At 44.9% G+C, this 24,333-nt stretch overlaps 1 protein-coding gene across 1 annotated transcript in view; it reads right to left on the bottom strand.

Annotated features, from left to right (window-relative positions):
- CRHR2 (corticotropin releasing hormone receptor 2) overlaps positions 1 to 24,333 on the bottom strand; it is a 117,181-nt gene that overhangs the window by 8,034 nt on the left and 84,814 nt on the right. Inside the window, exons 5-8 of the mRNA XM_039364508.1 lie at positions 19,668 to 19,785; positions 18,257 to 18,410; positions 17,003 to 17,063; positions 14,277 to 14,349 (exon numbers count right to left, since the gene is read on the bottom strand). Of these exons, the coding sequence (XP_039220442.1) occupies positions 14,277 to 14,349; positions 17,003 to 17,063; positions 18,257 to 18,410; positions 19,668 to 19,785 (406 nt within the window). The remainder of the gene's footprint in view (positions 1 to 14,276; positions 14,350 to 17,002; positions 17,064 to 18,256; positions 18,411 to 19,667; positions 19,786 to 24,333) is intronic.

The raw sequence follows: 24,333 nt of genomic DNA, 5'->3' as shown, positions 1-24,333 counted from the left end.
TATTGATAGAGCTTATATGCCTCCCATCTCACCTTGAGTCGTCTCTATGGATTTATGGATTGTACATAGACTCTATGTACAATCCATAAAAACAACTGTATAAAACATTTTAAAATGTTTTACATGCATCTCTGCTGTGGACATTTGATCTCTGCAATTTATGTGAGGCTGCCTTTGAAAAAACTTCAGCAGTTTCAGCCCGTCGCAGCCTAGGTAAAAGCAGGGATTAGGGGAGGGGTCTTCAAACTTGGCCCTTTTATGGTTTGTGGACTTCAACTCCCAGAATTCTGGGAGTGGAAATCCACAAGTCATCAAAGGGCCAAGTTTGAAGAGCCCTGCTTGTGGACTTCAACTCCCAGAATTCTTCAGCCAGGCACGCTGGCTGAGGAATTCTGGGAGTTGAAGTCCACAAGTCATCAAAGGGCCAAATCTGAAGACCCCTGGATTAGGGATTAGAAAGATAGTCCTCAGTTTACAACAGTTCATTTAGTGACCATTTGAAGTTATCAAGGCATTGAAAAGAAACGAAATTATGACCAATTTTTGACACTTAACAACTGTTGCAGCATCCCCACGGTCACGTGATCAAAATCCCATATTAAAGTTGCCAATCTGACTCTTTATTCTTGGAGCTGTTCTTCCAAATAGCAGCTTCCTCTATGAAACAGTTCAGCCATTCTGCTTCGTTAATTAAGACTTGGCAGCTGAAGCAGCTGGGGAAACTGATCCGAGCATCAGCATTCCTAATTAATCCAGTATTCAGAACTCATCCAGGTCTGGCTCGCAATGACACTTGCACAGCCAAGTTCCCCAGAACCTTTGCAGCAAGGGGTGTGTTTGCCTCTGCAGCATGAAAGGGATGATGTTATGAGAGATGGAGAACATGGAGAGCATACGTTAGATCAGGGGTGAGGAAATACGCTCCTTATATGACTGGTGGACTTCAGCTCCCAGAATTCCTGAGCCAGCCACCTAAATTCTGGGTTAATTAGGAATGCTGATGTTAGGATCAATATGTAAGCCATGCCGGCTCAGGAATTCTGGGAGTAGAAGTCCACAAGTCATATAAGGGCCATAGTACTGCAAGGTGATCAAACCGGTCAGTCCTAGAGGAGATCAACCCCGACTGCTCTTTAGAAGGCCAGATCCTGAAGTTGAAACTCAAGTACTTTGGCCACCTATGAGAAGGAAGGACTCACTGGAGAAGGGCCTGATGCTGGGAAAGATGGAGGGCAATAGAAGAAGGGGACAGCAGAGAATGAGGTGGCTGGATGGAGTCACTGAAGCAGTAGGTGTGAACTTAAATGGACTCCAGAAGATTGTAGAGGACAGGAAGGCCTGGAGGAATGTTGTCCATGGGGTCGCGATGGGTCGGACACGACTTCACAACTATTAACAACAACCCCACCTTTCCTTTAGAACAGGGGTGTCAAATTGGTGGCCTGCAGGCCAGATGCGTCACACATAGGCTACGCCCCCTCAACTCCGCAAAGGCAAAAACCGTCACGATATGTCATGTGACACGATCGAGTTTGACACCCGTGCTTTAGAAGGACACATGGATGGATGGACAGACAAACATAATACTCCATATCTCTTATATCCAATTTCAATCATTTCCCTTATTGCCATTTTTTAAAAATGTTAGGTTTGTCTCTTTTCCCTTATTGTTTTTGCTCCCCACCCAACAAATGGACCTCATGGCCAAGAAACCTCTGTGGAATTCATCACAAAATGTGGTGGTGGCCACTACCCTGGATGGTTCACCAACAAAGAATTAAATAAATTCCCAAAGGATAGTTCTATGGAAGACTATGACTTTTGAAGACTGGAGACTATGGATTTTGAAGACTCCATATCACCTCTAAGTTAGGGACATACCAACTTCTGAGGATCAACGATATGAGTTTCCATCTACAGCTTGTAGGCCATCTGGCTGGCCATTGAGAGAAAGAAAATGCTGGATTAAGATAGATCCTGGCTGATTTGGTACCATTGCTATTATTTTGTTAGATTTGGTATCTACAGATCAGCATAAACATTGGGTGGGCTAATCAAAGCTTGTGTAGGCTGAATGTTAGATGTTGACCATAAAGAGTCAATTAGGACAATTAGGTGATTGGCCCAAAATCACCCAGCCGGCTTTCATGCCTGAGGCAGGACTAGAACTCACAGCCTCCTGGTGACTGGCCCAAAGTCATCCAGCCGGCATTTATGCCTAAAGTGATACCAGATTATCCCCATGGTTTTGTAATCTGAACAAGGAACTGTACTGAATGTTGATTCAGTCAACTCCAACATTATTATTTCTGCATTTTGGCTGAATTCTGCTACTTTTTGGATAAGTTACAAAGCGTTGCACCTCTGCTATCCATTTTTACCTAATTGGAAAGATCTACTCTGAAGATAAGGGAAGAACAAGGGTCCTCAACCCCCGGGCCACTACTGGGCTGTGGCCTATTTGCAACCGGGCCCTGGGCTGGTGCACATGCACGCGCAGCTTGACTTGCATGAGCTGTGGGGTAGCACTCATGTGTGCGCAGGTAATCTTGCAGTCAAGCTGTGTGTGTGCGTGTGTATGTATGTGTGTGCTGGCCCACCACTCACGCGGCCTGGTTCCTCTCTCCCCCTCCAGCCCGGCCGCCAAGCTGCAAAGGTTGAGGACTGCTGAATTAGGCCATCTCCCCCAGGATTATGAAACAGCTGAAAACACTTTCAATTTTAACACTTTTTTCTCTATCTTTGTTTCTGTTTTTTGGAATAGCTGAAAGGACTCAAACGATGGTGCTGCTCATTTCCTGATGAACACCACATCTAAGCAAGTACACGGCACTGGTCTACACGTAGTCCTTGACTTACGATCTTAATTAGGACCAGAGCAGAGTGATTGTTAAGAGAGTCATCATGTGAACGTGCCTGATTTCAGGACTTTTTTTTTTGCCCTGGTTGTTAAATGAATCAACTTGGTCGTTAAGCAAGTTTAGCCTCCGCTATTGACTTTGCTGGTTGGAAGCCAGCGATCATGTGACCCCAGAACATCAGTTGCCAGGCACCTGAATGGCAATCATATGACCACGGGGAAGGTTGTAAATGCAAGGACAGTCCCTTTTTCCAGTGCTGTCCTAACTTCAAAAGGTTGCTAAATGAATAGTCATAAGTCAGGGGTCAAACTCAATTTCACGGAGGGCTGCATCAGCACTGCGGTTGCCCTGGGGGGGCTGGGTGGGTGTGGCCAGAGTGGGTGCTGCCTACTGGGTGGCCGTGGATGGAGTAGGTGTGGCCTACTGGGTGGGCGTGGCCAGTTCTACATAATTCCCGTCAAGGGTGCTTGTGGGGGCCTGGGCAGGAGTGGGACAGATCTGAGGGTCTCTGGCAGAAGGGGGTGGGACCGGGGCAAGTGCCAAGGCATGGTCCACCCGGGCAAGTGCCAAAATGGCCACCACAAAATTGTACATTGGCTCCGGCTGGCCTGTTTCCAGGATGGCTTCGCGGGCGACACGAAAGCACTTCACGGGCCGCATCCGGGCTCCGGGCCTTGTGTCTGACATGTCTGTATAAGTCAAGGACTACTGTGTAAGGGTCCAAACACAGCTTCCCCCATGAAGGGCTCACCACAACTTCATTGAAGGTAGCAGGAAACTCCACCCGCTGCAGAGGAAGTTAATAAACTTAGAAATCATTAGCATGATGGAACCTTTACAGGCCCTCAAAAGAGAAGGATCTAATAAGCAAGTCAAGGGTCGTGAAGCATTCCAAGTTTCCTTTTCCTTGTGAGGCAAAGAGTGAAACTGACTCGCGCACTGAAATGAAAAGCTCCATTAATCCCCACACAGCTTCAACTCACTTCTGCCCTGGTGGTGTGCAGCTTTTCAATGATATGACGACAACTGCAAAAGTTGTGTTAATGGGCACAGAGTTACGTTCACATACAAGGAGGTCAAAGACAATTTGAAGAAACTCAGGGAAGAAACTCATAGCAGATGGCCTATGATGTATACACATATATGCAATGATTCAGATTTAGGCCCTTGACTCAGGAGCTCAAAACAGGTTATCTTTCTTTTACAACAACCCTGCAGAGTAGGTTGGGTGAGAGAGAGAGAGAGAGAGAGAGAGAGAGAGAGAGAGAGAGAGAGAGAGAGAGAGAGAGAGAGAGATCTGCTAAGGGTGTGCCATGGATGAAGGGAGACTACAGTCTAGATTTCCCAACTTCTAGAGTGGCACTCTCCTGTTTAAACCTTGACATTTATTAATTTATATCCCACTTTTGTTATTTTTATAAGTAACTCAAGGCAGCAAATACCCCCAATACTCCTTCCTCCTCCTATTTTTCCAACAACACTCCTTTGAGGTGGGCTGGGCTGATAAAGAGTTGCCCAAGGTCACCAAGTTGCTTCCATGCCTAAAGTAGGACTAGAGCTCACCGTCTCCTGGTGATTAACCCAAAGCCATCCAGCCGGCTTTCATGCCTGAGGCGGGACTAGAACTCACAGTCTCCTGGTGATTGGCCCAAAGTCACCCAGCCGGCTTTCATGCCTGAGGCGGGACTAGAACTCACAGTCTCCTGGTGATTGGCCCAAAGTCACCCAGCCGGCTTTCATGCCTGAGGCGAAACTAGAACTCACAGTCTCCTGGTGATTGGCCCAAAGTCACCCAGCCGGCTTTCATGCCTGAGGCGAAACTAGAACTCACAGTCTCCTGGTGATTGGCCCAAAGTCACCCAGCCGGCTTTCATGCCTGAGGCGAAACTAGAACTCACAGTCTCCTGGTGATTGGCCCAAAGTCACCCAGCCGGCTTTCATGCCTGAGGCGGGACTAGAACTCACAGTCTCCTGGTGATTGGCCCAAAATCACCCAAGCTGGCTTTCATGCCTGATGCAGGACTAGAACTCACAGTCTCCTGATGACTGGCTCAAAGTCACCCAGCCGGCATTCATGCCTAAAGTGATACCAGATTATCCTCATGGTTTTGTAATCTGAACAAGGAACTATACTGAATGTTGATTCAGTCAACTCCAACGTTATTATTTCTGCATTTTATTTGATAGTTAGAAAGCGTTGCACCTCTGCTATCCATTTTTACCTAATTGGAAAGATCTACTCTGAAGATAAGGGAAGGCCATTTCTGGATGACACCAATTTGTCATCTCCCAGCTGCAGATGTCCAGAAGCAGTCTTTGTCTTCCAATCTTAGCATAATAAATGTACACTCTAAAACTGAGTGTAGTTTTAGAGGCAAGATATGAGCATAGAAGTCCCTTGGACTGCAAGGGGATCAAACCGGTCAGTCCTGGAGGAGATCAGCCCTGATTGCTCTTTAGAAGGCCAGATCCTGAAGTTGAAACTCAAGTACTTTGGCCACCTAATGAGAAGGAAGAACTCCCTGGAGAAGAGCCTAATACTGGGAAAGAGTAGGCCTAGGCCTAGACCAGGGGTAGGCAACCCTGGCTCTTTTATGACTCGTGGACTTCAACTCCCAGAATTCCTGAGCCAGCCATGCTGAGGGGAAAGGGAGAAGTTTCCAAGCTAAGCCATGCTGGCTCAGGAATTCTGGGAGTTGAAGTCCACCAGTCATAAAGCAGCCTAGGCCTAGGCCAGAGGTAGGCAACCTTGGCCCTTTTATGACTCATGGACTTCAACTCCCAGAATTCCCTAGTCAAAATGTGTGGATTTCGTCTTCCCCAATTCCTCAGCCAGTCATGGGAATGGGAATTGAATTCTGGGAATTGAAGTCCATTCCTCTTAAAGCAGCGGTTCTCAACCTGTGGGTCGGGACCCCATTTGGGGTCGAACGACCATTTCACGGGGCCGCCAAACAACGCAGTCCATCATTTTTTTCCCCTTTTCCTTAGCTGTGCTACGCCCTTTTATTCTATTAGCTTTTGAAAGCCAATAGAATAGACTCTCTTGAATAGAGTCTAATTCTATTGGCTTTCAAAAGCCAATAGGAATTTTCCAGGCTGTCTCTGCCCTGCTGAGCCCGCCAAAAGTCCCATTCTGCAAACGGTGCTGCACCAGTTGAGTAGTCCTCGACTTACGACCGGTTGAGTAGTCCTCGACTTACGACCGGTTGGGGGTCGCAGCATTAAAAAAGTTGAGAACCACTGAGCCAGACGGATGCATTTAGTACTGTATTTTTCCCAAAATAAGATCTAGTATGTCTTTTGGAGCAAAAATTAACATAAGACCCGGTCTTATTTTGGGAAAAACACGATAGGAATTGGACCACGCAAAGCAATGGGTGAGCATGCAAAACTTCATCTGTATATGGACAGGATGTAGGTTGCGTGCAAAACCATCACCACCACCCCTCCGGTCCATGGAAAAATTGTCTTCCACGAAACTGGTTCCGGGAAGTTGGGGGCCGCTGATTTAGGGGAAGAATATCCGGCAACATTGCAAGCCTTGAGTTTCAAGTGCAAGCTCATTTTCTGAAGCCCTTGCGATGTCCTTCAGCCCAAGAGCGGAGTCGGTGGGGAAATCAAGACCACAAACATATTCGTGCTTGTTCTTTGCAATCAAGGAGCTATTTTAAAAATGATTTTAGAAAGATGCCTTTAGGTTTCTTAAACAGAGGCACCTAGTAGCTACAGAAGTCTCTTTTGTGAACTGACAAGAGCTGAAGTACCATTATTAACCTCTGTCTTTTCAGTGGGGGAATTGCCAGAGTGAAAGAGGAGAGCAGTAAAGAGAAAAATACTGTTTTGGACACACCACAAAATAGGTCTGAATCTCCACTTGGAGTGAATTTCAGCGGTGCTTTCTGAGTTACTCTCTCTTTCAAACCACCTAATCTTACTAAATCACTGCAAAGATTAAAAAGGATGAGAAGGTTTTTTTTGCAAAAAAAAACTATAAGCACTATGGCAGTGGTTCTCAACCTGGGGGTCGGGACCCCATTTGGGGTCGAATGACCATTTCACGGGGGTCGCCAAAAAAACATGCTCCAACACTGGAAGTTTTTAAGAAGAGACTGGACAGCCATTTGTCCGAAATGGTGTAGGGTTTCCTGCCCGAGCAGGGGGTTGGACTAGATGACCTCCAAGGTCCCTTCCAACTTTACTACTATTATTATTATTATTTCCCCCCCCCACTTTTCCTTAGCTGTGCTACTCCCTTTTATTCTATTGGTTTTTGAAAGCCAATAGAATAGACTCTCTTGAATAGAGTCTACTTCTATTGGCTTTCAAAAGCCAATAGGAATTGTCCAGGCTGTCTCTGCCCTGCTGAGCCCGCCAAAAGTCCCATTCTGCAAACGGTGCTGCAAGTTGTCTGCAGCGAAGGCGAGCTGTCTGGAAGTTTCCAACCCTCCCTGCTGAGTAACTACTAAAAATGTAAGTAAAAGAGGGCCAGGGGTGGGAGGTGGGAGGCCGGCGGGCACAGGGAGGGTTGCTGGCACGCATGGGGCCCGGCGGGTGCCTTACCTCCCTTGGGCTGGGCCAGCTGGTGGCCCAGCCGGTGGTTGCCCTGCGCCGTCGCTGCCCCTTGCCAGCTACGCCTCGGCCGGTGCAGGGGGCAGCACCGCGCATGCGCGATGCTTCCGGGCAGGGAAAGTCCTCGATTTACGACCGGTTGGGTAGTCCTCGACTTACGACCGGTTGGGTAGTCCTCGACTTATGACCAGTTGGGTAGTCCTCGACTTACGACCGGTTGGGGGTTGCGGCATTAAAAAGGTTGAGAACCACTGCACTATGGCAAGGACAGATAAGTTGCTGCCTCTTGTAATCTCTGCTCAGCATGATGGAAATTATAGTTGCCGGTAAGCAGGTCAATCCATTCCTAAGGGTGTGTTTTGGTAGAAACCGGCTGGAAAAGCCAGCTTTTGACAAAAAAAAAAAAATAAGGCATTAAATCATGTCACATGACCAGGAAATGCTGCAGTGTGATCCTGAATTGAAGTCATGTGACTTTGGGGAGGGTTATCTGTGTGGCACAGTCATAACTCAGAATGTTCACTAAGTAATCAGTCATTAAGCAAGCATTACCTGTACAGGTAGTTCTTGACATACGACCACAACTGAGCCCAAAATTTCTGTTGCTAAGTGAGACAGGCTGATAAGTGAGTTTTGCGAGACTTTTTCTTGCCACAGTTGTTAAGTGAATCGCTGAAGTTGTTAAGTCAGTAAAATGGTTGTTAAGTGAATCTGGCTTCCCCCATTGATTTTGCTTGTCAGGAAGTCGCAAAAAATGATTACGTGATCCCAAGGACACTGTGACGGTCATAAATAGGAGTCAGTTGCCAAGCATCTGAATTTTGATCACACGATCATGGGGATGCCATAACGGTCGTAAGTGTGAAAAACGGCCATAAGTCACTTTTTTTCAGTGCTGTTGTAACTTCAAATGGTTACTAAATGAATAGCTGTTAGTTGAAAATGACCTATCTATGCTCATAAGGTGAGTTCTTGGTTTTCACAGGCAGGAGCTGCTTGGAAAACTTCTAGATCAGTGGTGGCGAACCTATGGCACGCTTGCCAGAGGCGGAACTCAGAGCCCTCTCTGTGGGCATGTGCGCCATGCCCCAGAGATGGAAACTGTCCCTCTTCAACCAGCTGCCCGCTAACTCGCCAAGGTCCCAGGTGGCCGGATGCATCCTAGCATGGCTGGTTTCCCTCCCCCCATCCCATCCCTCCTGGCCTCGCATGCTCTCCTTTTCCCGGGCACAACCCACTGCATCGCCACCTCAGCTGTCAGCCGTCCATCCAGCTCAGAGGTGGCTTTTCCGACTTCTGGCAGCGGGCTGCAGAGCCCCAGAGTGTGCCAGTCAAGGGGCCGGCAGGTTGTGGCTCCTGACGGATACTGTTGGCCCCCTATGCGCTCGCTGGCCTCTGTGTGCGTGGGCCAATGGTGTCAGGCAGCAGCCACCCTGGCCTTGCCTTGCCCTGCAACAATGGCTGCCTCGCCTTGTCTCGCCTCACTCCACAGGATGAGCCTTCGGCCCACTGTCCCACCTGCCAGAGACCCCCTGGATCTCCCCCAACCCTGTCCGGCCCCCACAGGTGTCCCTCCCCACGAGCAACATTGAGGTGACCACGCCCACCTTGGCCAAACCCACCCAGTCTGCCATGACCACCACAGCCATGCTCACCCAGTGGGCCACGCCCACCCGGCAATAAATAAATGGGTTTGGGGTTGCAGTTTGGGCACTCGGTCTCTAAAAGTTTCGCCATCACTATTCTATTCTGCCGCCTCCTATAACTGTTGAGGGCATCATATTATGAACTGTGGGAGAGCCACAAACTCTAGAGTCATTTTTTAACTCCCTCTTTTATTACTTTTCATTAAATAATCAAGGCAGCGAATATACACTTTGGGCCTTCTTCCTCTATTTTCCTCAGAACAAGTCTGTGAGGAATATATTTTTTTTATTAAAAAGTTTTACAAAAATTACAAAATATACCCCAAACTCACCCTCCCCCACTCCCCCTACCCCCTCCCCCACTTCCCAGAGCTGAATACAGGGTAACAAATATAGTAATCATAATCTAACTAACATTAACCAACTACGTAGATAAACAAATATAATGCACTTTAACTCAGGCCTGTGAGGAATATTGATTCCTTTGAATTTTGGGATTGGAGAAGACCCCCGAGCAGTGATTTTCAATTTGAGCAACTTTAAGGGGTGTGGACTTCAATTCCCAGAATTCCCCTCACAATTGTGCTCACCACCATCACAACATCCCCATGGTCATGCCATCAAAATTTGGACCCTTGGCATCTGGCATGTATTTAAGATGACTGCAATGTCCCAGGTTGTCATTTTCAGCCTTTCCCGGGCAGCTTCTGACAAGAAAAGTCAATGGGGAGAATCCAGATTTGCTTAATGACGGCACAATTCACTGAACAACGCAATGCTTCACTTAACGAATATGGCAAAAATGGTTGCAAAAATTGGGTGCATACCAACGGTAATTCTGAACCCAGTTGTGGTCCGTCAAGGACTCTCTGTATCTTTGTTTGCATTTCATTCATAATATGGCAAAATGGAGTAATTAAACTGGATGGGCGAAATTAAGCATAAAGACAAACAAGGTCAACTTTGCATGATGCCACCTTCACATTACAGAACGGCGTGTTTTTGGAGCACCAGTATGTCACTTAACTCAAGGATTTCAATTCAACAGAAGCTGGAAGGGACCTTGGAGGTCATCTAGTCCGACCCCCTGCTCAGGCAGGAGACTATATATCATTTCAGACAAATGGCTGTCCAGTCTCTTCTTAAAAACTTCCAGTGTTGGAGCATTCACCGCTTCTGGAGGCAGGTTGTTCCACTGGTTAATTGTTCCAACTGTCAGGAAATTTCTCCTTAGTTCTAGGTTGCTTCTCTCTTTGGTTAGTTTCCATCCATTGCTTCTTGTCTGCCTTCAGGTGCTTTGGAGAATAGCTTGACTACTCCCTCTTCTTTGTGGCAGCCCTTGAGATACTGGAACACTGTAGTTGGGATATAGGATGAGGGTGGAACTTTGTTCTCCAAGCTTGTGGGTTGATTTCCAAACAGTTCATTAGCAGGCTGGGTAACATTTTCAGGGGAGTTTAGGGAATGTCAATGTTGGTGTTCTTCTGCTTATAAGGGCTTTGAGTGGTCAGTAGTCATGGAAGGGTCACATCAGGTGAGGGTCTTGGGATGGGTCGGGGGGGTCACGTTAGACCCTCACCTGACATGACCCATGCCTGATCCCCCTCAAAACCCATCACAAAACCCATCACTAGACTCATCACAAGAGTAGAAAGTAAAAGCAAGGTTCTACATTTAGGCAAGAAAAACCAAATGCACAGGTATAGTATAGGGGCTACCTTGCTCAATAGTAGTAACTGTGAGAGGGATCTCGGAGTCCTAGTGGACAATCACTTAAATATGAGCCAGCAGTGTGCTGCAGCTGCCAAAAAGGCCAACACAGTGCTGGGCTGCATTAACAGAGAGATAGAATCAAGATCACGTGAAGTGTTAATACCACTTTACAATGCCTTCATAAGACCACACTTGGAATTCTACATCCAGTTTTAGTCACCAAGATGTAAAAAATATGTTGAGACTCTACAAAGAGTGTAGAGAAAACCAACAAAGATGATTAGGGGACTGGAGGCTAAAACATATAAGGAAAGGCTGCTGAAATTGGGTATGTCTAGTTTAATGAAGAGAAGGGTGAGGGGGGACATGATAGCAGTATTCCAATATCTCAGGGGCTGCCTCAAAGAAGAAGGAGTCAAGCTATTCTCCAAAGCGCCTGAAGGCAGGACAAGAAGCATGGAAGATGGAAACTGATCAAGGAGAGAAGCAACCTGGAACTAAGGAGAAACTTCCTGACAGTTAGAACAATTAACCAGTGGAACAACCTGCCTCCAGAAGCGGTGAACGCTCCAACACTGGACAGCCATTTGTCTGAATGGTATAGGGCAGGGATGTCAAACTCAATTTCATTGAGAGCCGCATCAGCATTGCGGTTGCCCTTGGGGGGGGGCATGGGTGTGTGGCCAGGTGGGTGCGGTCTACTGGGTGGGCGTGTATGGAGTGGGTGTGGCCTACTGGGTGGGCATGGCTTCAGCAGGCAGCGGTGAGCTCTCCTCACAGTGTGAGAGGTTGAGCCAGGCAGTGCGAAGCTCGCCAACTTTGTACCTTGCTGCCTGCTGAAACTGGGCAGGCTGGGGGCTAGGCAGCATTGCACTTCTCATCAGATTTGCGCCACCCAGCTCAGCTTTTGGTGCTGTGAGGAGAGCGCCCTGCTGCCTGCTGAAACCGGGCAGGCTGGGAGCTGTGTGGCCTCGCATTTCTTTTTGAATTTGCGCCGCCTGGCTCAGCCTCTTGCCGCTGTGAGGAGAGCGCCTCGCTGCCTGCCAAACCCCCTCCCACAGAGCCCATCAAGCCGGATATGTGAAGTAGGCGAGGGCCATTTGCTGGCCACTTCCAGGCGATGGTGCATTTCTTCATTCCTCACAAAGGGTGACACCTCCCCAGCATGCACCCAGGGGCGGGGCCGATGCGGCAGGGGCTGCACAGACTTGTGGAGCTAAGACTGAAAGCGTTTCAGCATAGATGGCCACCACAAAATTGTACATTGGCTCCCGGCCGGCCTGGGCCAGGGCCAAGGCAGTGGGAGCCGTTCCCTCACTGTTTCCAGGATGGCTTTGCGGGCCACATGAAACCACTTCGCAGGCCTCATCTGGCCCCCGGGCCTTGTGTTTGACATGTCTGGTATAGGGTTTCCTTCCTGAGCAGGGAATTGGACTAGATGACCTCCAAGCTCCCTTCCAATTTCTTTATTATTATTATTATTAAGACCCTCACCTGACGTGACTCACATCTAAGCCCCCCCCAAAACCCATCACAAGTCCCTCACCTGACGTGACCCTCACATCACAAGACCACTGACCACACACAGCCTTGTGGGCAGAAAAACACCGACATTGGTGCCCCCTAAACTCCGCTGAAAACCCTAACCCTAGCCTGGTACCGAAACGTTTGGAAACCAACCCACAAGCCGGGAGAACGAAACCTTCACACTAACACTGGAATTCTGCTATCCTGCCACCCCTAGTCCTTCTTTTCAGCCGTCATCCTTCTTCTGCTCTCCCTTTCCCACAATTCATCTGCTAGCTGAGCATTCTGGGATATATCCAAAGCAGTCACCTCATCCAGCTGCACAACCTCACAATCTCTGCGGCCAGCCTTGATGCGCCCTTGTTTGCAAACAGCTCTTTCTCCAGTGTTTTGCCTGCAGTTTGAGCCACAAAGGATTCTTATAAGGAATGGAGACAAAACGAATTGGATCTGTTCTGTCATTCCAAGCTGAACGTTGTTTTTTTTTTTTTATTTATTTTTTTCCTTATTCCTCCTCTAAGGAGGCCTGCCAAATTTCACTAACACGCCAATTAAATATTCTCAGTCTATGGAAGCGGTGACCTGTGCTCGCAGCCAATCTCCCAGACAGCCAGTTTTAATATACAGTGAAATTAAAAAAAAACCAAAAAACAACAACAGGAAAACAGTGCAAAGACAGATGGATGACTTCACACCTTTTAACAGGGTTATTTGAGATCAGCTAACAGACAGGAGAGGCATCCTGCTCAAATATTTATCCTTGAAGAAAATACCTCACAGTATTGATTTAAAAAGTCATCTAATTTCTCCTCTTGCTTGTTTGCGGGCCTTATCTTTAAGCCGAGACATCACTTGATTTCAATCAACGGTGCTAATTGAAGAATCCCGATCCAGACCTGGATAGGTCACAAGAAAATGCTAATCTTCTTTCAAAAGCACAGAAAAAAGGGCTTTGTGATTTGACTCAGCTTAGAAGGCCAGGCTATAAAAACGTGGCATGATAACAGAATGTTTGCAATAAAAAATGAAGAATAAGCAAGAAAAAGATGATGGGAAGGGGGGGGGGACTTCAACCAGCACTTTGCGCACACAAAGAAGGAAGCTTGGAGAAACTTGGAGAGACAAAGGGACCCTGGCATTTTCCAGGTGAATTTTTTTGGGTCAGGAGAGGAAAAGCAAAAAAGAAAAAAAAAGCCAATGGAATCCTGGGCTGCGTTAACAGAGAGATAGAATCAAGATTACATGAAGTGTTCATACTATTTTATAATGCCTTGGTAAGGCCACACCTGGAATACGACATCCAGTTTGGTTGCCATATTATAAAAAAAGATGTTGAGACTCTATAAAAGGTGCAGAGAAGAGCAACAAAGATGATCAGGGGACTGGAGACTAAAATATATGAATGGTTGCAGGAATTGGATATGTCTAGTCCAGGGGTAGGCAACCTTGGCTCTTTTATGACTCGTGGACTTCAACTCCCAGAATTCCTGAGCCAGCCATGCTGAGGGGAAAGGGAAAGTTTCCATGCTGAGCCATGCTGGCTCAGGAATTCTGGGAGTTGAAGTCCACGAGTCATAAAGCGGCCTAGGCCTAAACCAGGGGTAGGCCACCTTGGCTCTTTTATGACTCGTAGACTTCAACTCCCAGAATTCCTGAAGCAGCCATGCTGAGTAGAAATAGAGAGGTTTCCAAGCTGAGCCAGGTTGGCTCAGGAATTCTGGGAGTTGAAGTCCACGAGTCATAAAAAAGCCAAGGTGGCTTATCCCTGGTCTAGTCTAGTGAAAAGAAGGACTAGGACTAGGTAGATATTGATACCAGTCTCCCAATATCTCAGGGGATGCCCCAAAGAAGAGGGGAGATCAAGCTATTCTCCAAAGCACCTGAAGGCAGGAGAAGAAGCAACGGATGGAAATTCCGCAAAATGGCTTAACAAAAAATTCAGAGCTAAATATCTTACCAGCAGAACAAGAATCACTGGTCCTTGATAGATGTAATCTATATATTTCCCCGGTTCTTTTCCAAACCAGCACCTGCAAATAGAACCATTTATTAAGGTAATATAGGGAGAACAAAAAATAGCCAAGGGGAAAGACAAATTGACGAGAGAACAGATGAGACAGAGGACAAGCTTTAGAGGGTTATGGCTGAGTGGAGCTGACGAAATGACAAAAAAGAGAAAAATATAGGAAGCAGCGAATAAGCTAGGAGTTTTGGTGAACACGGGAGAAACATACTGAACGCTATCGATTTAAATTCTATTTAGTTTATTTGTCTTGTCTTCTCTCTTATTTCCTACTTCAAATTTCTTTGACTTGCTATTGCTTTCTTCTTTTTTATTATTTATTATTAGCTGCTAGTCCTAAGAAGAAAGAGTATGATGGACCTACACACACATACAAACACACACACACACACACACACACACACACACACATATGAGTAGTCCTTGACTTATGACTGTAATTGAATCTATCTATCTATCTATCTATCTATCTATCTATCTATCTATCTATCTATCTATCTATCTATCTATCTATCCATCCATCTATCCACCTACCTACCTATCTATTCCAAAATAAATGGCTTTTCTGGCAAAATCATAAATCACGTTCAGGTGACCGGTCACGTGGTCAAAATTCAGACGCTTGGCAATTGACTCATATTTACGACAGTCACAGTGTCCCGGGGTCACATGATCCCCTTTGGTGACTTTCCGACAAGCAAAGTCAATGGGGAAGCCATATTCACTTAACAACAGTTTGACTAATTTAACAGCTGTAGTGATTCACTTAACAACTGTGGCAAGAAAGGTCATAAAATGGGGCAAACTCGCATAAATGTTTCACTTAGCAACAGAAATTTTGGGCTCAATTGTGGCCATAAGCTGAGGACTGGCTGTATAAATCCCGTATCTACCTACCTACCTACCTACCTACCTACCTATCTCTATCTCTATCTCTATCTCTACCTACCTACCTACCTACCTACCTACCTACCTACCTACCTACCTACCTACCTATCTATCTCAGTTATACCTTTGCAATGCTTGGGATGTTTTGCTTTTCAGCTTAATTATGCAAATGAGACTGATGGAGGTCTCTTTTGGCAGACACAGCTGGCCTCTACTTTGCTTCTGTTCCTACCTCCATTGCTGCTTTCATGGCACCTCACAGAATCCAAGGCACCCTGCCCCATCATTTTTTTCACTCTGATCCTCAGGAAACTCTGAAGAGGCAGGAATGGAGTATTTCTATGCCATGTTTGGCCTCCTCTGTGCCTCCTTTCCCTGAAGCTCAGAATATCGTCAAGCGAACTCTGCACGGATGCAGGAGACTTTGCTTTCATTGGGCCTTGCATGGAAGAAGCCTCATTTTGAGCCTCACATGAGGGATCTTTCTTTCTTTTTCTTTCTTTCTTTCTTTCTTTCTTTCTTTCTTTCTTTCTTTCTTTCTTTCTTTTTCTTTCTTTCTTTCTTTCTTTCTTTCTTTCTTTCTTTCTCTTTCTTTCCTTTTTCTTTCTTTTCTTTTTTCTTTCCTTCCTTTATCTTTCTTTCTCTTTCTTTCTTTCTTTCTTTCTTTCTTTCTTTCTTTCTTTCTTTCTCTATCTTTCCTTCCTTTCTTTCTCTTTTTTTTCTTTCCTTCCTTCCTTTCTCTATCTTTCCTTCCTTTCTTTATCTATTGGTTTCTTTCTCTTTTTCTTTCTGTCTTTTTCTTTCTTTTTCTTTCTTTCCTCCCTTTTTTCCTTTCCTTTTTTCTCTTTATCTTTCTTTTCTTTTTTCTTTCCTTCTTTCCTTTCTCTATCTCTTTTTCTTTTTCTTTCCTTCCTTTCTCTTTCTTTTCTTTTTCTTTCTTTCTCTCTTCCTTCCTTTCTTTCCTTCCTTTATTTCTCTTTCCTTCCTTTCTTTCTTTCCTTCTCTATCTTTCTTTCCTTCCTTTTTTATCTTTCTTTCGTTCCTTTCTTCATCTATCTCTTTCTTTCTTTTCCTTCCTTCCTTTCTTTTCTTTTTCTCCTCCTCTTTCTCCTTCTCCTCCTCCTACTCCCTATCTTCTCCATCTTCCTCTTATCTTCTCTTTCTCCTCCTCCTCTCCTTTCCTCCCTCCCTCCCTGGAAAACTGACTTACAATTGTTCCTTGCATTTAATAACTGCTGTAGCGTCCCGTGATCAAAATTCAAGGGTTGGCAATGGCCATGTATTTATGACAGCTGCAGCATCCGGGGTCACATGGTTGCCATTTGCGACCCTACTTGCTGGCTTCTGACAAGCAACCTAAATTAATTTATCGACTGTATGATTCACTTAGCAATTTCAAGGATTTGTTTAACAGCCATGGCTAAAAAAGGTCATAGAATGAGTGTTACTCCTTAGCAACGCCTTCCTTAGCAATGAAAATTCTACTCATAAGTTAAGGGTTACTTGCCTGAAGCATTCTTGGCTCAGTTTGAATTCATTGTATATTTTTTCTGTTCCATCTTTCTCCCAGGATCTCGAGGTATCCGTGAAGCCCTCTGAGACCACAAGAGTGTTTCCCCCCCCCCAAAATTAATAATTTTGAAAAGGGATATTCTGGCCTGGGTCATTACTCTGATGCAAAGCTCATTTTTGCTGAACTGTTTCTTCCTCCAAAGCGAAGACCTGCTGCTTGCAGAAAAACAGGGAACGGACTGGATCATTTTTATACTTACTGCTCATTTTCGTAATAAAGCTTGCAGACAGCCCAGGCAATTATAATGGGGCAAGGAATACCTGCAGGAAAAGAAAACAGAAGTTCTAAGAAGCTCCTTCAAAAATGGGGAAAAAAGGAGTGGGAACTGCCACAAATTCACCACTATGGTGGGACCATTTCAGAAGTCTGAAGGAGCAGAAAGGAGCTGCATCAGAAGATTTGCTTTCCTAAAAAGTTTAGGTTTTATAGACCCTTTTGGATATTTGCTTCAATCTATCCGTTCCTTTATAAAAACTTTGCTGTACATCTGTCTAAATCCATCCACTCATGAAAACATTCCTTTTTTCTTCCTCCCTCCCTGTCCTCTCCCTCCCTCTCTCCCTTCCTTCCTTCTTTCCTTCCCTCCCTTCTTTCCTTCCCTCCCTTCTTTCCTTCCTTCCTTCCTTCCTTCCCTCCTTTCCTTCCTTCCCTCTCTCCCTTCTTTCCTTTCTTCCTTTCTCCTTTCCCTCCCTCCCTTCTTTCCCTCTCTCCCTCCCTCCTTCCTTCCCTCCCTCCCTTCTTTCCTCCCTTCTTTCCCTCCCTCCCTCTCTTCTTTCCTTCCTTTCCTCTCTCCCTTCTTTCCTTCCTTCCTTTCTCCTTTCCCTCCCTTCTTTCCCTCCTTCCCTCTCCCTTCTTTCCTTCCTTCCTTCCCTCCCTTCTCTCCCTCCCTCCTTTCTTTCTTTCCTTCCTTCCCTCTCTTCTTTCCTTCCTTCCTTCCCTTTCTCCCTTCTTTCCTTCCTTCCTTTCTCCCTCCCTCCCTTCTTTCCCTCCCTCTCCCTTCTTTCCTTCCTTCCCTCCCTCCCGTCTTTCCCTCTCTCCCTCCCTCCCTCCCTCCTTCCTTCGCTCCCTCTCTCCCTTCCTTCCTTCCTTCCTTCCTTCCTTCCTTCCTTCCTTCCTTCCTTCCTTCCTTCCTTTCCTTCCTTCCTTCCTTCCTTCTTTCTTTCCTTCCTTCCTTCCTCCCTCCCTCCCCCCTTCCTCCCTTATTTGATATTGCTAGACCACAGAGACGCCCCCTCTGACCTCTGTAAAGAAAGAATCTGAGGTCCATAACCAGCCCCCCTCTCTGTCTGGTTGCCACCCTGACTCATCAAGCAGGATTTCCTGCTTGAGCAAGGGTTGGACCAGAAGACCTCCACAATCCCTTACAGATCTACTATTCTGTAATTTTGTAAATTTCTGAGGAAGGGCCTGGCTAAGAGTGAAGTTCCCCGGGTTGTGCTTTCGGACTGCTCACACCAGCCGATGAAGAGAAACGTCCATTTCCTCAGCTTGTCCGTCGAGTAGGTCATCACGATGGCCGTGTGGAGGTAGCAACCCTCAACAAACATCCAGAAGAAATTGGTCACCACAAAGTAGTTGAAGATGGTGGTAATGCAGCGACACCAAAGCTGTTGAGGAGACACATATTCTAGTCCATTCGTATCATGCAGTGTCTATGTTTGTACAGGTAGTCCTTCACTTATGACCACAACTGAGCTCAAAATTTCTGTTGCTAAGCAAGATATTCATTAAGTCAGTCTTGCCCACATTTTACGACCTTTTTGCCACACTTGTTAAGGGAATCCCTGCAGGATTATTAAGTGAGTATTGCGGTTGTTAAGTGAATCTGGCTTCCCCATTGACTTTGTTTGTCAGAAGGTTGCAAAAGTAGATGGCATGATCCTAGGCCGCAGGGGTAGGCCACCTTGGCTCTTTTATGACTGGTGGACTTCAACTCCCAGAATTCCTGAGCCAGCCATGCTGAGGGGAAAGGGAGAGGTTTCCAAGCTGAGCCATTGCTGGCTCAGGAATTCTGGGAGTTGAAGTCCACGAGTCATAAAGCAGCCTAGGCCAGAGGTAGGCAAACCTTGGCTCTTTTATAACTCGTGGACTTCAACTCCCAGAATTCCTGAGCCAGCCATGCTGAGGGGAAAGGGAGAGGTTTCCAAGCTGAGCCATGCTGGCTCAGGAATTCTGGGAGTTGAAGTCCACGAGTCATCAAAGAGCCAAGGTGGCCTACCTCTGAGTAGGGACACTGCAACCGTCATAAATATGAGTCAGTTGCCAAATGGCTAAATTTTGATCACATGACCATGGGGGATGCCGCAATGATCGTGTGAAAAACAGTCATAAGTCCCTTTTTTTCAGTACTGCTGTAACTTTGAATGGTCACTAAATGAATTATTGTAAGTTGAGGACTATCTGTACTCATTCAGTGATCTGCAGTTTTCTTTTCCACTTCGATTTTGACTGATTTATGAAGTGCTAAGGACAACATAAGGCAACTACAGGTATAACATTTGTTTTATGGTCACAATTTGATCAGAATTTTCATTGGTCAGCAAGCGGGTTGTTAAGTGACTCATGGGGTCGTTAAGCAAATCCAATTTCCCCCAATGACTTTGTCAGAAGCTTGCTGGGAAGGTCACAAAGGACAATCACATGACCCCATGATACTGCAACCGTCATAAATACATGCAGGTTGCTAAGCAACTGAATTCTGATCACATGACCAAAGGGAGGCTGCAATGGTCGTAACTGCGAGGAGCGGTCGGAAGTCACTTTTTCCAGCGCTATTGTAACTTTGAACGGTCACTAAATGAACAGTTGTAAGTCAAGGACTGCCTGTACCTGAATTTCTGCCATATCTCTTGAAGAAGTAGTACCTCATTGCTCTCATGGATATTGTGGTCAATTGTCTGTAGCACAAACCACATCATGTTCCTCAGGATGAACGTCGTGATCAAGTTCCAATGGATAATGTTGCGGAGGCATCGGATACTCCTAAAAACGGCAAATATGAGTATATATATATTGGTCAGTTTTATTCACCTGAGCATGCTCTATGCCATTTTGAAGCATGCAATCAAGAAAATGGCCGTCACTGAGAAAACATTCTGCCTCTATCAACTTCAGAAAAATTTCTTTCACTCCAAAGGGCTTGGATTGCACAATTCGACCCCATTCTTTATTCTGAAGGAGATAAAACATCTCACAGAAGATGTTTTGATGTCTTAACAGAATAACAAGAGTCTGGAGGGACCTTGGAGGTCTTCTAGTCCAGCCCCCTGCTCAAGCAGGAGATGCTTGACTATACCATCTCAGGCAAGTGACTGCCCAGTCTCTTCTTAAAGACCTCCAGTGTTGGAGCATCCATAACTTCTGGAGGCAAGTCATTCCACTGGTTAATTGTTCTCACTGTCAGGAAGTTTTTTTTTTAATTCCAGGCTGCTTCTCTCCTTGATGAGTTTCCATCCATTGCTATTTGTCCTGCCTTCAGGTGCTTTGGAGAATAGCTTGACTCCCTCTTCTTTGTGGCAGCCCCTGAGATACTGGAACATTGCTATCATGTCCCCCCCTCGTCCTTCTTTTCATTAGATTATACCTAATTCCTGCAACCGTTCTTCACAGGGTTTAGTTTTCAGTTCCCTAATGTTGCTCTTCTCTGTACTCTTTATAGAATCTCAACACTTTTTTATCTTTTTCTTTTGTTTAATCCTTTTTTTTTCAACAAAAGAGGTGAACATTCCTTCTATCCTGCCATCCTCCAGAAGACTGAATATTTAGATCCACTCCAGCAGTGACAAGAGTATTTTAGAACAAAAATTTATGTTGCAATGAAAACAAAAAGGCAAACGCTTAACTTATGTGTATCACAGCAAGCGGCATATTGTGACTGGTATGATCATGGGGATTCCAAAATTGTATTCTAATGATGTTTTCAACATTTCTCCGGCAATACAAACCGCAGATAAATCGTTCTGAACACTGCTGGTGGCTAGGGAAGCACATTTTAAAACAGGTTTATAAATACAACAGCACTCTTAAGACTCAAAGCTGCATGGCCAAAGTGAAATCAGCTATCTTCATTGCTCTTGGTTGAGAATAAATAATACATGCACAATGTAAAAGGATGAGAAAGAGACAAATAAGCACTAATTGTTCATGAAAGTTAAAGAAAAATAAGTGATACATGCAAAACCAAAAGGGATGAGAAGGAGATAGAAAACAATTAAAATAAACTCTAGACATTAATGCAGTTTGGAAAAAGGGCAGAGAAAAGCAACAAAGAGGATGAAGGGGGTTGGAGACTAAAACATAGGAAGAACGATTGCAGGAATTGGGTATAGATAATTGGAGAAAAGAAGGACTAGGGGTGACATAATAGCAGTCTTCCAGTATCTCAGGGGCTGCCCCAAAGAAGAGGGAGTCAAGCTATTCTCCAAAGTCCCTGAAGGCAGAATAAGAAGCAACAGATGGAAACTAATCAAGGAGAGAAGCAACCTGGAATTAAAGAGAAATTATCTGACAGTGAGAATAATTAATCAATGTAACAACCTGCCTCCAGATGTTGTGAGTGCTCCAACATGGAGGCTTTTAAGAACAGCTTGGACAACCATTTACAGTTGTTATAGCAGGGGTTCTCAACCTTGGCAACTTTAAGACTTGTGGACTTCAATTCCCAGAATTCCTCAGCCAGCTTTGCTGGCTGAGGAATTCTGGGAGTTGAAGTCCACAAGTTTTAAAGTTGCCAAGGTTGAGAACCCCTGTGTTATAGGGTTTCCTGCTCGAGCAGGAGGTTGGACTAGAAGACCTCCAAGGTCCCTTCCAATTCAATTCTGACTGATTGATTAAAATTATGTTTCTCAAGATTCAGATATAAACTCCGTCAATGTAGACTTTCTGCAAATTCTACGTCTTATAGGCTACTGGTTATACTGAATGTTTCTCAGCCTTAGCAATTTTAAGATGTGTGAACTTTAATTCTGAGAATTCTCCAGTCGGCTGGATATTAAAAGAAACTGCTTGGAGCGGAATGAAAAAACGAAACATGTTACAGCAGTGGTTCTCAACCTTTTTAATGCTGCGACCCCCAACTGGTCGTAAGTTGAGGACTACTCAACCGGTCGTAAGTCGAGGACTACTCAACTGGTGCAGCACCATTTGCAGAATGGGACTTTTGGCGGGCTCAGCAGGGCAGAGACAGCCTGGACAATTCCTATTGGCTTTTGAAAGCCAATAGAATTAGAATCTATTCAAGAGAGTCTATTCTATTGGCTTTCAAAAGCCAATAGAATAAAAGGGAGTAGCACAGCTAAGGAAAAGGGGGAAAAAATGGCGGACTGCGTTGTTTGGCGACTCCCGTGAAATGGTCGTTTGACCCCAAATGGGTCCCGACCCACAGGTTGAGAACCACTGTGTTACAGAATGCAAGAGGCTTAGTGGGATGAGATGATGATGATGATGATGATGATGATGATGATGATGATAATAATAATAATAATAATAATAATAATAATAATAATAATAAAGTTGAAAGGGACCTTTCTATCCAACCCCTTGCTCAGGCAGGAAACCCTATACCATTTCAGACAAATGGCTGTCCCAGTGTCTTCTCAAAAACTTCCAGTGTTGGAGTATTCACAGCTTCTGGAGGCAGGTTGTTCCACTGATTAATTGTTCTGACTGTCAAGAAATTTCTCCTTAGTTCACACATTCAACAACTGAAAACAAAATATGGGTAGCCTTGACTTACAACAGTTTGTTTAGGGACTATTCAAAGTTACAATGGCACTGAAAAGAAAAGTGACTTATGATTGTTTCGCACAGTTATGACCATTGCAGCATCCACAGGGTCATGTGATCAAAATTCAGACGGTTGGCAACTGATTTGTATTTATGACAGTTGCAGTGTCCCAGGGTCATGTGATCCCCTTCTGCGACTTTCTGACAAGCAAAATCAAAGAGGAAGTCAAATTCACTTAACAACTCTGTCACTAACTTAACAGCTGCAGGGATTCACTTAATAACTGTGGAAAATAAGTCATAAAATGAGGGAAAACTCACTTAATACTGTATTGCTGAGCCACAGAAACCTTAGGCTCAATTATGGTCGTACGTTGAGGACTACCTGTTCAGTCTGTATCACTTTAATAAATAAGTAAACACAAATAAAATAAATATTGAAGAGGAATTTTGGAAGGACAAACCCAAGCTGGAAATTTTTCAGAGAATTCCATTTTCTTCCCTACGGGAGATGTGAAGCATAATAACAGCAACCAGCATTTGCTAATAAATGGTTCTACACTGAGGCAAATTTTATGCATTCTCTTTTTTAGCAGTGAAGAATTAGGTTAAGTTCTTGATTTTCACATATGTTCCACAATTTGGCAAGTTCTTGATTTTGAGATTCAGTTCCCAGAATTTTCTAGAAATAGGGAATCATACTGGCTGAGGGATTCTGGGAGTTGAAGTCCCAACATTAGAAATTATGGAATGGAAGGCTAGTTCAAAGCACCCATGACTTATAACTGTTCATTTAGTGACTGTTTGAAGTTATAGTAGCACTGAAAAAAGTGACTTTCATACTTATGACCACTGCACCATCCCTGTGGTCACGTGATCAAAATTCAGATGCTTGTCAACTGGATCATATTTACGACGGTTGCAGTGTCCCGGGGTCACGTGATCCCCTTTTGTGACTTTCTGACAAGCAAAGTCAAGAGAGAAGCCAGATTCACTTAACAACCGTGTTACAAACTTAAAAACTTCCATGATTCACTTAACAACGGAGGCAAGAAAGGTCGTAAAATGAGGCAAAGCTCATTTAACAAACGTTCTGCTTAGCAACAGAACCTTTGGCTCGTAAATCAAGGACTACCTGTATAAATTTCAGGGGTGTTGGTAATGGAAATTAATCCCACAGGAAATTATTCTCATGATACAGAACAGATGTTGTCTTTGCTATTATTAAAAGTGGGTGGATAATGAGAAAAAAAAATCAGCTAAGCTTTAGATCTGTCTGTGTTTCTCGAAAGAAACATGCAATTCCTTGTAATTTCAGCACAGTTATTATAACAAGGAAAAGGTAGCATTACATTTGATGCAGCTTTATAGCTGATAAAGCAGCTGTGCTAAGATTTGACACATCCTGTATGTGCACAAATCTGACATTTGACACATATATGCACATAAATGTGATATGCTCTTAAAGGAAAACAGCTGGTGATACATGTAGTCCCCAATTTGCAGCCGTTCATTTAGCAACCACTTGAAGTTACAACAGCACTGAAAAATGTGACTTGTGACCATTTTTCACTCTTATGACCGTTGCAACATCCCTATGGTCACGTGATCAAATTTTGAACGCTTGCTTAAAGGAACAATCTCTGTGGCTAAGCAAGTTGTTAAATGAATATCACTCCATTTTGCAACCTTTCCTAGCAAAGTAGTTATGTGAATCACTGCGGTTTGTCAATGCTGCTAACATTGGATGTTTTTCCATTGACAACAGATGGAAATGTAGCCATTTTTCCCTTTTGCTTTTAGAGT

This window comes from Crotalus tigris, unplaced genomic scaffold (assembly GCF_016545835.1).
Source record: "Crotalus tigris isolate CLP2741 ecotype Arizona unplaced genomic scaffold, ASM1654583v1 scf7180000019767.335678, whole genome shotgun sequence".
Classification (NCBI taxonomy): domain Eukaryota; kingdom Metazoa; phylum Chordata; class Lepidosauria; order Squamata; family Viperidae; genus Crotalus; species Crotalus tigris.
The sequence above is the reverse complement of the archived record's forward strand: the minus strand, read 5'-3'. Positions and strand labels throughout refer to the sequence as shown.